Raw genomic sequence first — 19,379 nt, forward strand, 5'->3', positions numbered from 1 at the left:
GAGGGTCTGGGGCACAGGGGCTCCCAGGAGCACAACTGCGTATCAGCAGGTGGGTAGGGACATGGTCTTTGATGGCTGTAGGGAAGGTGGGGCCACCAAGCACAGACGAGATTAGAGGGGACGCGGACTGAGGCCCGCAAGGGCCAGCAGCAGCAGAAGAGAGGCTGACTGGCTCCCGGGAGCCACAAGTCCCATTCCCACAGCTTTCCTCCAGTTCTGGCCTGCACCAGGCTGACAGTACCCACAACCTGCTGGTGCCCAGCTGCATTGAGAGGCGCCCTTGAGAAATGGCCACTCCCTGCCCTGCAAGCAACTGCCCTTGGTCCCAGAGCTGGCACATGCCTCTGCTGCCCCCACGCGGCCAACACAAAAGGGTGCCAAGGGATCCTACCGACCCTCCTCCCTTGGTGACCCAGCCCTGCACTCTTCCAACCTAGGTCCCTGCCAGGCGCAAGGAGGCTGCAGAGCCTTGAGGTCACCTTCTAGTTCAAAGGCTGCTTTATACAGACCTTTCATGGCCTTCAACAGCAATGCAGGCACAAAAATACACAAGATAAGACTCAAAACAATATTCTATCTCCAAGGGGAAGGGTTTTTTAAATTATTCTGCACAGCAGAAAGAAAACGCTCTAAGTCAATCTCTACCAAGACTCCATCTTAAATCTCTATTTACCAAGACTCCTCAAGCTGCCTTTTGAGCCTCGCACATGCAGCCCTCATGCTCAGTCCTACCCCAAGCTCAGAGCCAGCCTTGCCAGCTTCCGGCAAGTAAAAACCTTGAGTGGGAGAGGAAGGCAAAAGTTCCCTACCCTGCCCCTAGGAGTTAATCAATGGACTTCAATTCCTCACTTTCTACCAGCCAGAAACAATCAGATTCTCCCCGATTCCCTGAAAATGTCGATTCGAGAAGTCTGGTTTTAGTCTTCCAGGTGCACTTTTTCTACTAGCTTAACTCCGCTTAACTCCCTACCTCCCACCCCCCCACGCCCCTCCAAGGGCATTCTTCCCGGGGTGGACTAAGTCCCATCTTTCCAGACACACCTTCCCAGGATCTGCAGTGTAGGGTAACCTGGAACTGCCCTTCCCCAAAGTTGCTCAATTGCCAAAATTACAAGTACAGAATTACTCTAAGTTTGCAGAACCTTAAATAAAACATGTTTTTCAATATGTTCACACAGAGGCTAAATGAACACCAGAGTTAATTCACAGATAATGATCTCCAAGGCTATACTGACTACATTGTGATGAGATTACAACATATAGTACTTGCCTTACATTTAGCACGTTCAACAGGACACAAAACCAGCCAGCTGAACACTGAACAGCTCTCCCCTGAAGTGGCTCCCAGTAAGTGACACGGGGAATTTCAAAAACACATGGCAGGTTTAACAAAGCTATACTGAAAAGCAACGTAACTACAGCAAATCCTCACTGCCGTGGACATGTCCACTTTTTTTTATATGTATCTTTCCTTAGTGGTTACTAGTTTCGACTAAATTTTTAAGGATTTATCTTGATGACTTAGAAAAATACACTCATCCTTCCTTGCTTTGATTTGGGTAGTACACCATCATAAAATTGAGTCTCTTAAAAAACAAAAGTTCACAGATCCCATTGTGCAATGTTCCAGGAACCCTCCCCAGGTGATCAGGGGATCTTCAACAGCTCAAGGAGTGCTCCAACGGCTCCAAAATAACCCTGAAAAAAAAGTACACCACAAATGAGAGCAATTTTCCTTAGACTTATTTAAATTACGATAAATATGATTACTAGTGTTAAAGCCAACAGTGCCCTTAATTCCCGATACTGAGCACCTATTTTGCTGAGCTCCAAGGAGCTCCCAGGCTGAGGAGGAGGGCTGGATGTATAAAACACCCGGGCACGCCAGCATGTGAGACCAAAACCCACGGTGAGGGCTGCAGGAGCTATGAAGCCCATGGCAGCTCAGTTCCCTCTGGAAAGAGCCCGTACCTGGGCTGCCTCCTGCAGAAGGAGGACGTGAGAAGCAGCAGAGGCCCGGAGCATTTCCAGACAACTAAGGAATGAAGGGAAGATGGGACCTGAAGATTGATGGGGCAGGAAGAGCTGGGGGGGTGGGGGTGGGGGCGGCAGGGGCAGGTCACGGAGGGGGAGGGCCTGACTGGGCTAGGGATGGGAAGGACAGCAAGAAGAGATTGGGACGGACTCAAGACCTGCCTGAAGAAAGGGAAGAGGGCAGCAGGGAGGCTTAGGTGTCCCCCATACATCTGGTGACAGCCACGAGGGTACAGGAGCAAGAGATGTGGCGAGCAAGAACGGCTTCCATACAGCACGTGCAAGGCCGGAGTGCCCCAGGCAGCCAAGCAGCCGCACCCAGCAAGTAACTGGATGTCTGCACTTGGAGCAAGGCAGTGGTCGGGGCAGCACTGGCAGAGGCGGGCAGCAGAGGAGTGGACAACCGTGCCCTAATGGGACATGAAGAGGGGGGGACACAGACAGAAAAGCACCATGTGAAAGAGCAACAGAAGAGCCTGGAGAGAGAGCAGAGGCATGAGAGCGAGAAGCAGCAGCTGAAGGAGGACAATGCAAGCCCATCTCCAGAAGTAAGTAGCCAAGGTCAAATACAACCAAGAACCAAGACATGAAAACCCAAAAACAGACAAGAAAAAGAAAAGGACTGTAACAGAAAAATGAGACAAAATCCACACTGGTAAAAAGACAGTGCTTGCGGGCCTCAGAGAACAGTCCTACCAGGATACAGGATCCGTCAAGGTCTCCAAGGGATAAGATGCCACAGCAAAGTCCTTTAAGAGTCTCATGCTCTACTGACTGAGCTAGCCGGGCAGTTAGCAAAGTCCTTTAAGAAAGACAAAAACGACTGAAAAAGGAAAGCGGGAAGATCCTGAAAGACATGCTGACGGATTGCAAAGAACGTGCTAACGGTCTCTAAATATCATAAATAACTGAAGTCCACTCCGTTTTCCAAGGAAAGCTTCTCCAAGAAACGTGGCCACACAAGAGAGAAGCTGAAGCCTCTCCTCTCACTCTGTTTCTTGGTTTTAAAAACAGCCAGCCACACGATGAGCATCCTGAGAGGACGCCCACAAGTGCACCCGCTGGCGGAGGGTGGGCTCAGGTGGGCTCACCAGCGGGCACTCGTTTTAGTAGCTGGCTACGCACTGTGTTTCCCGTGGCCTTCTGGATCTTTTATTTTGCAACAAAAGAAGAGATGAAGTTAACCAATGTAATGCGCTCCACTGAAGACCCAAGACCCGCCACCGAGCAGAAGGTGTAAGTCGTTACAAGCTACAAAATGCTAAGATGAGAACAGCAAAGGCAGACAGAGGGCAGAGAGGAATCTATACAAAACTTTCACTTCCCGACTTCACACGGGAAGAGCCTTCATATGTCAGAGCCTAACATATCAAATTTCCACAAGTGCGGCGATCAACACTGGAGTCAGAAGCCTAGATGCAACTGGAAAAGAGACAGCAGGGCCAGCAAGCATAACCAGAGAGGAACATGAAGTCAGCAGGCAGTAAGAATGACAAAACGTAAAACCAAGACTCCACAAAGTGTTCAAATTATAACTGTTACGGTGTGAAGACTAAAAAAAAGAAAAGTTAACCTAAGAAATGAATCTCCACCTTCCGTCTAGGAAAGTTTCAAGAGGTAGAAATGGAGCAGGAGCAAAGTTCTACTGCAATGTAACATTAAAGAGAGTTTCTTTTTATTCTAACATAAAGCAAAATAGAACAGGTCAAAAATCACAAAAAGCAAGATGTATATAAAAGATGTAAGAAACTGAAAGATAATTTGGTACCGATTTATTAATAACATTAAAAGCAAACAATGTTTAAGCGTACAAATTGACGGGCAGTAAATAAGCCAGACAGATCTCATGCACAGCAGGACAAGCAAAGCCAGTAATAATGCAGCACCATCACATCAGGCCAGGTGGCCGCATCAGCGACCACCTCCCAGCACATAAATGTATCAAAGTGACCAGCTGTAAACCTTACACAATGTTACACGTCAAATTTATTCAATTAAATTTTTTTTAATAAAATAAACAATTAGATGACTAACCTTTAAGCTTTGATAAGGGGAATCTGTACACCTTGAATTTTAACAATGAACTTAGTAAGGGCCCTTGAACAGGAAAAACTCAGAGCAACTTTAAAGGAAAAGGCAATCCCTGTAGCACTTCAAATCTTATTCTGCCGATTCCTATAAATACTGTTAAGTAAATATACACAAACAATTCTGAAAAATGTGATAGCACTTAGATCCAGCAACACTGGAAATAAATAGTTCAAATGTCCCACAAGCAAGGGGACAGAAGAGAGGCTCCCCTCCATAGCTATGGTCCTATTTTTTTCCCCAAACTGGAAAAATAGAAAGGCACTTTCCCATACAGAATTTCAGGTGGAGCAATTCAATGATTTTCTTCCATTCTGTCATTTCTAGCCTGTCTAGGTATGAAGTTCTTACGTGGTTCTAATCTTGGAACGTATTTCTCTGTCTGTTTTCAGAACACACATCTTATATGAGTGGCACATGAACTGTATCAATAACACAAAAGCCAACATCAAAATGAAAAAAGCAGAACCCCGAGTAAGTGCATTTACAAAATGTAATGGGAAAAACATAATGGATGGTTTGGAAAAAAGTAACGCTAGAAATATAGGTGAATGTTTATCAAGGTTTTTTTTCTTTAGAATTGCTAACGTTCAGGGGTGCCTGGGTAGCTCAGTTGGTTAAGTGTCCTACTCTTGATTTCAGCTCAGGTCATGATCCCACAGTTCATGAGACTGAGCCCCTCTGTGCTATCAGCACAGAGCCGGTTTGGGATTCCCTCTCCCCATCTCCGTCTCTGTCCCTCCCCGACTTGTGTGTGCTCGTGCTCTCTCTCTCAAAATAAATAAATTTTTTTTAATCTTAAAAAAAATTGCTGACATTCAGTTAACCAAAAATTTCCCTTGCATTAAATCAGGTAAGAAATTGCTTTTGAACATTACAAAGTTAAACCCTATATCATACGTCTACAAAAAATTAAGTAAGAACTGCAGTGCAGTCCATTTCACATCTACTTCGAGTTCCAAGCGGTGGGAACTGCATGCCCTTTACACTCGTAACACATCGCGAGAAATAAGTCCGCTTACCTCGTGTTCCGAAAAAAGTGCTTTCAACTGCCCCTTGGACCAATAATCCAAAGCATATGCCAAAAGTCGCATGGCGATCGTATTAATTCTCAAGAAATTTCCAACAAATACCACCTGGTTAATGTTCTGAGCACATTAAAAAAAGGTAATTAGTTTTCATCTTAATTTCTGTTCTCTCGTAAAAGCTACCCCAAACAGAGCACCACGTGCATAGTTTTTAGCAGCAACTTGACTGCTGAGCAAAAAATTTAAGAAGTATTTACATTTAATCTAGTTGGTCCAAGGCTACTTAAATTTGAACCCAGACAACTCTGGACCCACCTCAAGCCATGCCAGAAAATGTCACAAGAGAATACAAATTAGGAAAAACATTTGTATTAAGTATGACAAACAATAACTTCTGGTAAAAGTTTTATACAGAAAAGTAAAAAAAAAAAAAAAAAAAAGTTGAAAGAAAAAAAAAAATAAAAATGCCTTACTGCAGAACGATCGCTGGCGAGCAACCCACACCCAGCTCTATGGGAGTGACTTATGACACAGAAACAAACCAAGAACACAGCTGTGTAATTTTAAATACTTGAGTAAAAAATGTCAATTGGCACGTACACCGACACCAACTAATATATCTTATAAAAGCACAGGAAAAGGAACAAGCGATAAAGAAAACAGTAACTAACATATTCAAATGAAGAATGTTTTTAATTACTTGATGCTGATACAGTAGCTTTTTAATTAAAAACGAGACAATCCCCTTTTGTGCCTTTCGAAGTTTCTTTTTTAAGCCGCATGCCTACCCGATCCACTGAGCAGAGTAAATGTAAGCAAAACCGCGTGAGCAGGGACAAGTGGCGGAGCCGCAGCATCGGGACCCCGGGGAAGGCCGCTCTCGGTTCTTTCATAGCCCTGTACAATGCTGCTTGACCCGAATGCTACAAGGCAGCACTGTAAAGAAGCTGAAAGCACAAAGACAGCTCGCGGCGGCGCACGGGGCGGGCGTTCCTCGGCTGCCCGCTCTCTTCTCCCGGCCTCGGCGACTCCTCCGGATGCCTTCCCGGGGACTCCGGGCTCGATGGGGCTGCTGTCCACCCCACCTACAACCCCCCCACCCCCCCCCCCAAAGCCCCCATCACCCGGACTTCTCACTGCCTTCCTACCTTCCTACTTTCCCCTCAAAAGACGTGATTTTACTTTTACATAGTGGCAATATCTATCTTCACTGAGGAAAAAACATCAGTTAAGAGCAGTCTACACTTGAAGAGCTTTAACATGGCCAATGAAACTCCACCCCATACAACTATACTCAGGTACTGTGCGGACAAGACAGACGTTGTACACAGGGCTGAGGCCCACTTAGTAAGTTCTGTATTCTCCTCAGAGCATCTAAAGAAATCCAGGTCCCCTTACTTCATTAAGGGCACACATTCTTGCTATTGAGCCAATGTTGTTGGTGATGGTGATCAACGTTGCTCTGGCGAGGTCCTCTTTACTGACAGCCTCTCGCTTCTCCTTGCTTATCATGTTTCCAAAGCTGTGAAGGAAGAAAAAAAACATGCGGCCACTGAACCAAAAGACAACACAGCCCAACGGAACTTGAATGTTACTCTACTAAGATAAATGTGACTTTTAGGGCGACATTGTTCAAATCTTCAAACCATTTATTACAAAATAACAGAGCATCTGTTCAAAGAGAAATGCAACTTGGAAGAAACCGCTCAAGCATTCTGAATAAGTAAATGCCTTTCCCCACAGCTCCCAGTGACATCTAGCACTGATAACAGATCTTTGTACGTCCAGTTAGGACCTCATCAGATCCACTCTAAGGCGCCACTGTGCCTTCCGCAGCCAGAGGACAGCTCCAGGGAGACACCTCTATTGGCGATTCAGTCCCAGCTGCGCAGCCATACGGATCAGTTGAATGGTCACGTTCGCAGCTCGGAAACTGCTTTATCAGAGTAAAGCAAAGTGGCGTCCCAGAGTCAACTACAGAAGAGTGTCAGATTTCCCTAGAAGGCCAAGTACTTCAAAGTACTTGTAGAGCAGCACTGCTACATTAATAACCGATCAAAACACAAACCCAACAGAAAAGGAAGTGATTAACAGTGCACAAAAGCTGCAAACTCAAACATAAAACGTGCAGCATTTACAAAGTCCCTGAAATTAGCACATAAGCACATATATATGTGGTCCTTTACTATCATTTTAAAAAATCACGTGTGGGCGCCTGAGTGGCTCAGTCAGTTAGGCATCTAACTCTTGATTTCAGCTCAGGTCATGATCTCACAGTTTGTGAGATCAAGCTTTGCATCTGGCTCTGCACTCACAGTGGGATTCTCTCTCCCCCTCTCTCTGCCCCTCCCCTCAAAATAAAATAAACATTAAAAAGAAAAAAAAAAAAAGCAGAATTCTAAATAAATGGAAAGACATTTTATCTTGGATCAGAAGACTTGATAATGTTAAGATGGCAATACCCTCCAACATGACCTACAAATTCAACAGGATCCCTATCAAAATCCTAAATGCCTTTTTTGCAGCCACTGACAAGGTGATGGTAAAATTCACATGGAGAGGCTCCTGGGTGGCTTAGTTGGTTGAGCATCCAACTTCAGCTCACATCATGATCTTGCAGTTCACCAGTTCAAACCCCACATCCGGCTCTGTGCTGACAACTCAGAGCCTAGAGCCTGCTTCGGATTCTGTGTCTCCCTCTCTCTCTCTGCCCCTCCCCTGCTCATGCTCTCTCTTTCTCTAAATAAAAACATTAAAATTGTTTTTAATTCACATGGAAATTCAAACTACTGATTCATGCTACCACATGGATGAACCCTGAAAACATGCTAAGTGAAAAGAAGCCAGTCACAAAAATCTCATAATAGGACACCATTTGTATGAAGTGTCCAGAACAAGCAAATCTACAGACAGAAAATATATGAGTGTTTACCAAGGACTGAGGTAGAGGAAATGGGAAGTGACAGCTAATGGACAGAAGGTTTCTTTCTGAGATGATGAAAAGGTACTGAAATTAGACTATGGTGATGACTGCAAAATTCTGTAAATATACTTGAAACCACTAAAATTTACACTTTAAACAGGTGATATTACAGTATGTAAATTATAGCTGGATAAAACCGTTTAAAAGGAAAAAGATACATCCAATATTTAATATCTTATTCCTGTCTTTCTCAGAACACACAAGCCCCCTTACCTGGATGCCACAGCCCAGCCCGGCAGTCCAAACCTCTCATAGTCCCCTCCATAAATGTCTCGAACTAGTTTATCCACTTTGGTGCTATCTCCACGAGATGCCATTTCCAGAGCCTCTTCAAAAGTGCTGCAGCCGGTGAGAAGACAGCAGAGACCAAAAAAAGTTCCTCCTCCAAGACTGATTAAAAACAAACAACACACTATTAGAACATTTTAAAAATAAGAACGAGAAGGTAATTATTCATGAACTGGAAATTATATCCGTACATCAACCCACTCTTGCCCTAACCCAATCCTGCAGATGCCACTGGCAGACAAGACTGCAGAAAGATAAACTCAGGGCCCCTGATACATATCTTGAAGGTACATACTCACAAGAGCCAAAAACAGTGAGGCAAAACACTGGGCCCACCTCCCTGCCTGCGCCCCCAGTGCAGTATGGGCATCTGCTGAGTGTCAGGAGCTTTGGGCGCAGATCTGCCCGCCACACACCCAGGCCATGCTAACACCTCCTCCCTTTGTCTCTCTAAGCCCCCTGTCATCCTGGCTCATCAGTCCCCCACCCCGCAAAGAACTTCTCCATTAATGGTTTTCTCCCCCCAAATTACTCCTCTCATTCTGTAATTGACACCTGTTAAAAAACCTTGTTTATCCCAAACCCCAGCTCCTTGTTTTGCATCTAATGATCTCTAATCCTTAAACCACAGCATATTCACTCTTGCCTGCCACTCACTTCTCCACCCCTTTCGGCTTACCCTCCTCCAATCATGTTTCTGTTGCTCAGTACCTCACCTTCTAGATCTCAGACCATCCCATGGGTGTGTGAGTGTGAGTGTGTGCATGTTCACATGTATGTATAAAATCCAGGCCAGTTTCAAAGCTGGGATCTTGCCTTGTCTTCTCCTTATAGATGCTAACTAGTAGCTTTGGTAACTTTATGGTATATGCACATCATATACTATCTGAGGGCAGGGACTGTGGGCTTCAACGAATCTGCCAATGAAATATTTTACCGAACTATGATAATGAAATATTGAACAATACAGATTAAAGTCAAGAAATCAGAATTTTCAAAGAGAAACGATATTTGTTTGCATAATTCCAGAAAAAAACCACTTTTCACATAATTTTTTTTTTTTTTTTTTTTACTTTTCACATAATTTTAACACATTCTTAAAGGTGTACTTATATGCAATACCTGAAAACTCAGTTTTAGCTCATCACGATATCAAGAGCAATGACCTTTATATAAAAGACCTACCTGGTACCCGTGACCCGCTTGTAATTATCTTTGGAATATACTGCTAAAATGCTAACCCCAGAGCCAATGTTCACCAGAAGCAGAGGGTATGGATTTTTCAAATCAAATGGTAACTTCTGACATTTCTCAGCATCAGCAGGGTTTTCAAAGTAATAGCACTGTGACCGTCCATTGAATCCAACTGAGTCAATGTATAAAATTCCTTTTATTAAACAATCTAGTTCATCAAGTTTGCAAAGCTGAAGGTCACCTATCTGTAATGAAATAAAAATATATTCAGACTTTCTAACAAGCCAAAAATAAAAACTCTGCTTAATAAGGCACCCCTCTACATTAAACAAACCATAGAAGTGCTCACAGATGTGTACTATTCGTACATATGATTTACAGAACAAAGCTGGAGACAAAAAACATAGGGACGATCTGATTAGACACACCCAAATACACTCCACCTACAAACCACTGCAGCAGCCAGAGAAATGTGCCCAAAACCCAATCAGAAAACAAGATGTCTACTCACAGGGACCATGAGTCAGGAGCACAGGTGAGATCACCGCCCTATTAGAAAGCCAACTCCAAGAAATTCAAGTGACTCAAACACCTGGTGACACATGGCAGGAGCCACAAGGACTCAGACATCTGCCCTCTGAACAACCATCTTCGAAGCTATAGAACATTATCAAACTAGGCCTCACTTTGTTATTAATAAACAGACGTCAAAGGGCTGCAAAGTATATAATTAGAAGGTAATAAGGTTTTTCACTATCTAAAACCAATTACAGGGCACCTGGGTGGCTCAGTTGGACACGTGTCTGACTTCAGCTCAGGTCATGATCTCACAGTTCGTGAGTTCAAGCCCCTCATCAGGCTCTGGGCCGACAGCTGAGAGCCTGGAGCCTGCTTTGGATTCTCCCTCTCTCTGCCCCTCCCCACTCACACTCTGTCTCTCTCTCAAAAATAAACTTTTTTTTTAAATTTTTAAATAAATAAAAAATAAACCAACTATAGTCCCTGGAGGATGAGAAGATTTTAGCAGTATCAAAATTTACAAGTGTTACCAATGTAATCCACTTAAATAACAGAACGATTATTATTCATGTTAGAAACCAATGTACAGGGGAGCCTGGGTGGCGCAGTCGGTTAAGCGTCCGACTTCAGCCAGGTCACGATCTCACGGTCCGTGAGTTCGAGCCCCGCGTCAGGCTCTGGGCTGATGGCTCAGAGCCTGGAGCCTGTTTCCGATTCTGTGTCTCCCTCTCTCTCTGCCCCTCCCCCGTTCATGCTCTGTCTCTCTCTGTCCCAAAAATAAAAATAAAAAACGTTGAAAAAAAAATTTTTTTAAAAAGAAAGCAATGTACAGGATCAATTAAGAACAAAAAGGATCTTCAGTCATTAAGAACTGAGGTGGGAAGAACTCCAAGACATGCTGTCAGTCAAAAAAGCAAGTTGAGAAACACTTCATAATACGTGACCCTAACTAACGTGCCTATGTGTAAAGCCAAGTTTACATGCATCTGTGTGTGTCATACAGTCATGCAGAGAACACTAAAAAGATACATAAACTTCTAACAGTGGTGACTCTGGAGAGATGGCATAAAGAAACATCTCCACTTGGGGCACCTGCGTGGTTCAGTCAGTTAAGCATCTGACTTTCACTCAGGCCATGATCTCCAGGTTCATGAGTTCGAGCTCTGTGTCAGGCTCTGTGCTGACAGCTCAGAGCCTGGAGCCTGCTTCTGATTCTGTGTCTCCCTCTCTCTCTGCCCCTCCCCTGCTTGATCTCTCTTTCTCTCTCAAAAATAAACATTAAAAAAAATTCCCCACTTTACTTGCTGAACTTCTAACCCACATGAATGTTTACAAGCACTTACACTCCACATATGTGACGAAGGTAAAACTGCCTCCTAACCCCCTTACAGCACCTACTTCTGTTTACAAGTGCGTCCAGCCCTGCAAGTCCTCCCCGTTTAAGTCAACTCTCACTTGATTACATTTCTACTCAATTTATTCTGATCCACAGCAAAGAGGGAAATTAACAGGTAACTTCATCTTAATCCTTAATCCCTAAGTAAGAATATTAAATTACTCCTCTGACCAAACCCAAGCCCTTGAAGTATTCATCACTGTCCCTATGGCACCTGCTCATGCCCTCTCTGAGATGAATTAAAAACCAACTTCCTGCATGTGAATCTGAATTTCCTCTTCTGTATCTCCTTTTCTGTATTTTCATTTCATCATTTTACACTGGTGGCCTAGTGGAGCCCAAACAGTTGGTCTCCTTTTTCCTTCTACAGTTTTTTTTTCCTTTTCCTTTCTAGAATTCCTGTCATCCTGAAGTGTCCTGCTAATTCCTAATGAATCCCAGCCCCTAAGTGATAGTTAGACGAATAAATGCATAGCTAATTTCACTAATGCAAGGTATTCATAACATAATGTGTTACACCAACAAGCAAACCCAGTATGTTAAGAAATTTGATTCACATTAAAAGTCAACGCACATTAAAAGTAGGGATGCCTAGGTGGCTCAGTCAGTTAAGCGTCCAACTCTTGATTTCAGCTCAGGTCATGATTTCAGTCATGAGATTGGTTGTGAGATAGAGGCCCATATGGGCTCCACACTGAGCGTGGAGCCTGCTTAAGATTCTCTCTCTCTGCCCCTCTCCCCGGCTTGCACTCTCTCTCTCTCTCAAATTTAAAAAAAAAAAAAAAAAAAGGCAACAAAATAAACTCAGTTATTTTTTTTTATTTTTTATTATTTTTTTTTTTAAATTTTTTTTTTCAACATTTATTTATTTTTGGGACAGAAACAGAGCATGAACGGGGGAGGGGCAGAGAGAGAGAGGGAGACACAGAATCAGAAACAGGCTCCAGGCTCTGAGCCATCAGCCATCAGCCCAGAGCCTGACGCGGGGCTCGAACTCCCGGACCGCGAGATCGTGACCTGGTTGAAGTCGGACGCTTAACCGACTGCGCCACCCAGGCGCCCCAAAACTCAGTTATTTTAAAAAAATATTCCACTGTGGTTTATTAAATACTAGTTACTCTTAATGCACAAAGAGCATTTGATTTTCCTATAATTTTCAAGGACAGCACTGGTGCATTCAAATGAGAAACCCGAAAGCCCAAGAACCAATTTCTAAGGTCTAAAATTCACTTTGCACCGTCCCCTTGAATTACTATACAATGCTGAACCTCTGGAAACAGCCTGAATGGTTTTCAAATATGTTCCAAAGGGCATCTATACAGGGTCCTGCAAAAGGTTTTCTCCTTTACCCATCAGTTATGATCCAGAGTCCACTATGAGGCTTCCACAAAGGAAGGGAACCGTCTTTACTCCAACTAAACTTCCTCTTTCCTCACTGCTGGAAGAGAAACCACTAAAAACAAACCACCAAAAGAAATTCAGGCAAAGAATATTAAAACTTGATAAAAATTCATGTCAATTCTATATTAGGATTATGGTCAGTAACAGGTGAAAGTCAGGAGAAAGAAGACAAAGAAAGAGGATGTCACAAACCACACAATGACACATGGAGAAAAAAAGAAAGGAAAAACAACAAAGGCAAAGGCAGAATCTCTAGAATAACATTCTCATTAGTGGCATTAAAAACACAATCACTGGGGATGCCTGGGTGGCTCAGTCAGTTAAGCGTCTGACTTCAGCTCAGGTCATGATGTCATAGTCCCTGAGTTCAAGCCCCTCATCAGGCTCTGTGCTGACAGCTCAGAACCTAAAGCCTGCTTTGGATTTTGTGTCTCCCTCTCTCTGCCCCTCCCCTGCTCACCCCTGTCTCTCTCTTTCTCTCTCTCAAAAAGTAAATAAACACACAAAAATTTTTTTTTTTAAAACCATAGTCACTGAAGACATTTTCAATCTATTCTGACCCTGAAAGTCAGAGTTTTGGCCAATTCACTTGTCTACTCTCCCACCTACCCCACAACCACATCCACCCTCAATGGACCTAGCCTCAAGGCCTTGCACACAGTGTTACTAAATGAAAACAAAGTCAGGCACCCACTGGCACTCCCCCAGCATCCAGACATGATTCAGAGACACATATAACAAGAGTGCAGAACAGTACACATCAGAAGGCATTTGGGGAGAGAAGGCTCTGCTGTTAACCATTTCAGACTAGCCCTGAGACCAAGAGGCCACTGCTTTGGACCAGCGTTCCTTGTTTTTTTAATAGTAACCTTGCCAGGAAACAATTGAGGGGGACAAGAGAAATTATGTGGTAGATGAAACTGGAAACAATTTTTTTTTGAGAGAGAGAGAGAGAGAGAGAGAGAGCGCGAGCACAAGTGAGTAAGGGGCAGAGAGAGAGAGAGAGAAACAGGGCTCACCCAAAGCAGGGCTCATGTTCACTTGATGCAGGGCACAAACTCACCAGAAGTAAGACTTGAGCTCACCCAATGTGGGACTTGAACTCATGAACTGTAAGATCATGACCTTAGCCCAAATCAGATGCTTAACGACTGAGTCACCCAGGTGCCCCTGGAAAAAATTTTATGACATGAAATGACATTTTTTTTTTAATTTTTTTTTTTTTTTAAAGGAGGCTCCATGCCCAATGTGGGGCTTGAACTCACGACCCTGAAATCAAGAGTCACATATTACACCAACTGAGCCAGCCAGGTGCCCCAAAATTATTTTTCCAATCTCATTGTTCAAGATTTTTAACATTTTTTATTTTAGAAAAAGAGAGTGTGAGTGACTGGGGGAAAAGGGCAGAAGGCAAGAGGGGGAGGGGGAGAGAGACAGAGAGAACGAGAATCCCAAACAGGCTCCACACTCAGCACAGAGCCTGACACAGGACTTGATCCCACGACGCTGGGATTGTGATCTGAGCCTAAATCAATGGTGAAAAGCTCAACCAACTGAGCCACTCAGGTGCCCCAAGATTTTTTTTAATAGTAATTTCTATACCCAACATGGGGCTCAAACTCATGACCCCAAGATCAAGAGTCACACACTCTTCCAAATGAGCCAGCCAGACGCCCCTCATAGTTTCAGACCTAATGACCTGTTCCTCGTAGGTAGTTCCTCAGACTGCTTATCACAGCTTTATTATAATCTCTAGATGGCAACTCCAGACTACAACTCAATTTACATCTCTCTAATCTTAATCGGGTGAAAACTCAAGTTCCATTAGAAATGGAAATGATTCCACCACTTGCTACTGGTATTATTTTTAACGATCAGATTACCATAAATTGTATGTAAGCTAAAAAAAAATACATACTGTGAGAAAATCCTGCTCAAATTTGTACGCTCCACCTCCAGTGGCACAAAAGACAGTGTGAAGACTCGAGAAGTTTTTATCTCTGCCCATCTGAATAAAAGCAGGCATGTCATGAGTGGGAAAGCGTATAAAGTGCAGATTGCCCTTGCGTCCACACAGAGTCAGGTCCTTCAGCTCCAGGTGCACATCCCGAATACCTGTGGACCCATAAGCCACATTGGAGGTCAGGTACTTCCGAATGCTTTTAAGACTTTCCACCTCTTCTTCTTCTTCTTCAGCAGTGATGTCTTTGGGTTCAAAATAAACCAGCTTAACCAGGGTTCCACCAATATCCAAGCCAAACCATGGAAAAACTAAATGGGAAAGGAAAAAAAAAAGTCAGAACAACTTTTTTTTTCTGAAAACTAAACACATACGTACTAGATTAGCAATTTATTCATACCCTGAGGTTTCCAAGGACTAGAGAAACAAAAAGGGCGTTGGGAAAAGAAACAGGATTCTGTCTGATCTGGAAAATATCTTTAAAAAAAAAGTCACTGGCACAAAAACAGACACTCAGATCAGTGGAACAGAATAGAGAACCCAAAAATGGACCCACAAACGTATGGCCAACTAATCTCTGACAAAGCAGGAAAGAGTATCCAACGGAATAAAGACAGTCTCTTCAGCAAATACTGCTGGGAAAACTGGACAGCAACATGCAGAAAAATGAGCCTCGACCATTTTCTTACACCATACACAAAAATAAACTCAAAATGGATGAAAGACCTAAATGTAAGACAGGAAGCCATCAAAATCCTCGAGGAGAAAACAGGCATAAATTTCTTTGACCTTGGCCACAGCAACTTTCTTACTCAACACGTCTCCGGAGGCAAGGGAAACAAAAGCAAAAATGCACTATTGGGACCTCATCAAAATAAAAAGCTGCACAATGGGCACCTGGGTGGCTCAGTCGGTTGAGCATCCGACTTCAGCTCAGGTCATGATCTCATGGTCTGCGAGTTCGAGCCCCATGTCGGGCTCTGTGCTGACAGCTCAGAGCCTGGAGCCTGCTTCTGATTCTGTGTCTCCCTCTCTCTCTGCCCCTCCCCTGCTCATGCTCTCTCAAAATGCTCGAAAATAAAAATAAGCATTAAAAAAAAAATTTTTTTTTTAAAAAGCTTCTACACAGGGAAGGAAACAATCAGCAAAACTAAAAGGCAACCAACAGAATGGGAGAAGATATTTGCAAACAACATATCAGATAAAGGGTTAATATCCAAAATCTATAAAGAACTTATCACACAAACTCAACACCCAAAAAACAAATAATCCAGTGAAGAAATGGGCAAAAGACATGAATAGACACTTCTCCAAAGAAGACATCCAGATGGCCAACCGACACATGAAAACATGCTCACAACATCACTCATCATCAGGGAAATAAGAAATCAAAACCACAATGAGATACCACCTTACACCTGTCAGAATGGCTAACATTAACAACTCAGGCAACAACAGATGTTGGCGAGGATGCGGAGAAAGAGGACCTCTTTTGCACTGCTGGTGGGAATGCAAACTGGTGCAGCCACTCTGGAAAACAGTATGGAGGTTCCTCAAAAAATTAAAAATAGAACTACCCTATGACCCAGCAATTGCACTACTAGGCATTTATCCAAGGGATACAGGTGTGCTGTTTCAAAGGGGCACATGCACCCCCATGTTTTAGCAGCACTATCAACAATAGCCAAAGTATGGAAAGAGCCCAAATGTCCATCGATGGATGAATGCACGTGTATACACACACACACACACACACACACACACACACACACACACCACATCTTATCTTTTACGTATATAAATGTGTATATATATGTATATATATACATATCTTTATCTTTTATGTGTGTGTATACACACACACACACACACACACACACACACACACAATGGAGTATTACTCAGCAATCAAAAAGAATGAAATCCTGCCATTTGCAACTACGTGGATGGAACTAGAGGGTATTATGCTAAGTGAAATTAATCAGTCAGAGAAAGACAAGTATCATATGACTTCACTCATACAAAGAATTTAAGATACAAAACTGATGAACATAAGGGAAGGGAAGCAAAAATAATATAAAAACAGGGAAGGGGACAAAACATTAAGAGACTCTTAAATATGGAGAACAGAGGGTTACTAAAGGGTATGGGGGGGAGTGGGCAAAATGAGTAAGGGGCATTAAGGAATCTACTCCTGAAAACATTGTTGCACTGTATGTTAACTTGGATGTAAATTTTAAAAAATAAAAATAAAAAACATATTTTTAAAAATGTATTATTTCAAAAAAAGTCACAAAGATCAGGAAGAAAAACATCAAAATATTGAGTCAACCCAGCCCTCTTGCACAAATAAGCCCAAACTACACAATGAAATATTAAAAAACAACAAAATGACTACCCATGAATCTCAACTTTGAAAAAAAAAAAAAAAAGATTGAGAATGAAAATCTACATCCTTCCTCTCGGCTCAAAGAAGAAATGTTGAAACTTTTCAGAGCTCTGGTTTAGTATGCAAACTAGAAATAGAGGAAATTCCCAACCTTATGTAACATGTAAGCTCCAGTGGTCAATTTCTCAAAACCTGATGTCCCCAAAATAAAAGGTTTCAAAGGACTTTATGGTAACATATTTTAGAGTTAATATCTGTTCCCAAAAAATCCTTCCCAAAAAATAGCTTCAGGAGATCAGATCAAAATGGACTGCACAGACTGCCTTGCCCTCCTAGCTTAGATCGCAGAAATGACTAAAGATACAGATTTATTGATGTATTATTTTCCAAAATAATTCCGGGAAACAAGAAACGATAGGATCAGCAAAACTAAGTTGATAAGGGCAGTAACTGTCCAGAACCCTAAAAAGAAGAATGCTATAAAAAAAAAAAAAAAAAAAAAAAAACTGGGAATAAATAAACAAACAGTGCCTTGGTGGCTTCGTTAGCTGGGCATCCAACTCATGATCCCAGGGATTAAGCCCCTCTTTGGGTCTGCACTGAGGAGGGAGCCTGCTTGAGATTCTCTCTCTCTTTCCCTCTGCCCCTCTCCCCCACTCAAGCTCTCAATTTCTCTCTAAAATAAATCAATAAATAAAATAAAAATTGGGAGCAGCTATGAAGGCTGGGAGAGTACACGGGCGCTCCATCAAGCTGTACATAGGAGTGGCTGCCATGGAGAAACAGGGACAGGCTCTGGTGGTCATGGGTGATCTGGTGGGGAATGCATCTGGTGCAAATGAACAGACCAACCACTTCCCTCTACTGAGAACCACTCCCCACACCTCCACCCCTCCAGAGGCAAAGTCTTCATTAAACACAAGCACTTCAGCCAAAGACTCAGAATGGCACCCACCCAAGTAGCTACTATCATCCCAGAAGAAATGAGGAGACACGTATCTGGACATATATCCCTACAATCCACCTTCAGAAACTGGTAAAGAGATACTGCATCCACTGACAGAAAAGCAATCCTCAAAATAGAGATGATCACTTCACAAATTAGAATCACCAAAAGGGATATCTACACCACAAAAACGAGAAACTAAACATCCTTAGAAAGAGTTTCAGAAACAAACAGGAGACTTAAAAAGAATCATAATTATCCTCAGGGGTAAAATGAGAAGAAACTAACAAATGATTGCCATCTGTGGTTGTAACTGCACGAATCCACACATGATAAAATTATATAGAACTAAATACGTATACACAAAAGAGTTTTTGTATAACTGGTTAGGTCTAAGTCAAGTCTGTGAACTGTATCAGTGTTAATTTCTTAGTTGGGGGTTGTGAAGCTTTGGAAACCAAAAAAAGAGGGAAGGGGACAAACTAGTATACACTTGACAGAGATCAGTCTCAAAAACAGGCCGAGTAAAAGAAGCCTCACACAAAGGCTACATGCTATATGATTCCACGCATATGAAACTCCAGGAAATGCAAAGCAATCATTTCTGCATTTGATAGGAAGTAGATTGTAGGCTGGGGGAGGAAGTGGAGGGAAGGACTATAGGAGCAGAATAAAACTTTCTGTATTAACCCAAAACTTTTTTTTAAATATAGATGTAATTTACTGTCAAGTTAGCTAGCTAACATACAGTGTATACGGTGTGTTCTTGGCGTCGGGAGTAGATTCCCATGATTTATCACTTACATACAACACCCAGTGCTCATACCAACAAGTGTCCTCCTCAATGCCCATCACCCATTTTCCCCACCCCCCAGCCTCCCCACACCTTTCCAGCCTCAGTTTGTTCTCTGTATTTAAAAGTCTCTTATGGTGGCGCAGTCGGTTAAGCGTCCGACTTCAGCCAGGTCACAATCTCGCGGTCCGTGAGTTCGAGCCCCGCGTCAGGCTCTGGGCTGATGGCTTGGAGCCTGGAGCCTGTTTCTGATTCTGTGTCTCCCTCTCTCTCTGCCCCTCCCCCGTTCATGCTCTGTCTCTCTCTGTCCCAAAAATAAATAAAAAACGTTGAAAAAAAAAATTTAAAAGTCTCTTATGG

At 42.9% G+C, this 19,379-nt stretch overlaps 1 protein-coding gene across 4 annotated transcripts in view; it reads right to left on the reverse strand.

The window, feature by feature from the left end:
- Positions 1-1,132: 1,132 nt before the first annotated feature.
- Positions 1,133-19,379, reverse strand: part of PANK2 (pantothenate kinase 2) — a 31,107-nt gene continuing 12,860 nt past the window's right edge. The window contains exons 2-8 of one of the 4 annotated variants that reach the window (XR_015249391.1): positions 14,850-15,202; positions 9,607-9,860; positions 8,347-8,523; positions 6,549-6,672; positions 5,145-5,270; positions 2,731-2,836; positions 1,133-1,698 (exon numbers count right to left, since the gene is read on the reverse strand). Coding sequence is in view for 3 of the 4 variants with exons in the window: in XM_086701766.1 (XP_086557892.1) it covers positions 1,648-1,698; positions 5,145-5,270; positions 6,549-6,672; positions 8,347-8,523; positions 9,607-9,860; positions 14,850-15,202 (1,085 nt within the window). In the remaining variant the exon portion in view is untranslated. The remainder of the gene's footprint in view (positions 1,699-2,730; positions 2,837-5,144; positions 5,271-6,548; positions 6,673-8,346; positions 8,524-9,606; positions 9,861-14,849; positions 15,203-19,379) is intronic. The other 3 variants (XM_086701766.1, XM_086701765.1, XM_086701767.1) reach the window with 3 other exon arrangements.

This window comes from Puma concolor, chromosome A3, assembly GCF_028749965.1.
Source record: "Puma concolor isolate L17-30 chromosome A3, mPumCon1.1.hap2, whole genome shotgun sequence".
Lineage (NCBI taxonomy): Eukaryota > Metazoa > Chordata > Mammalia > Carnivora > Felidae > Puma > Puma concolor.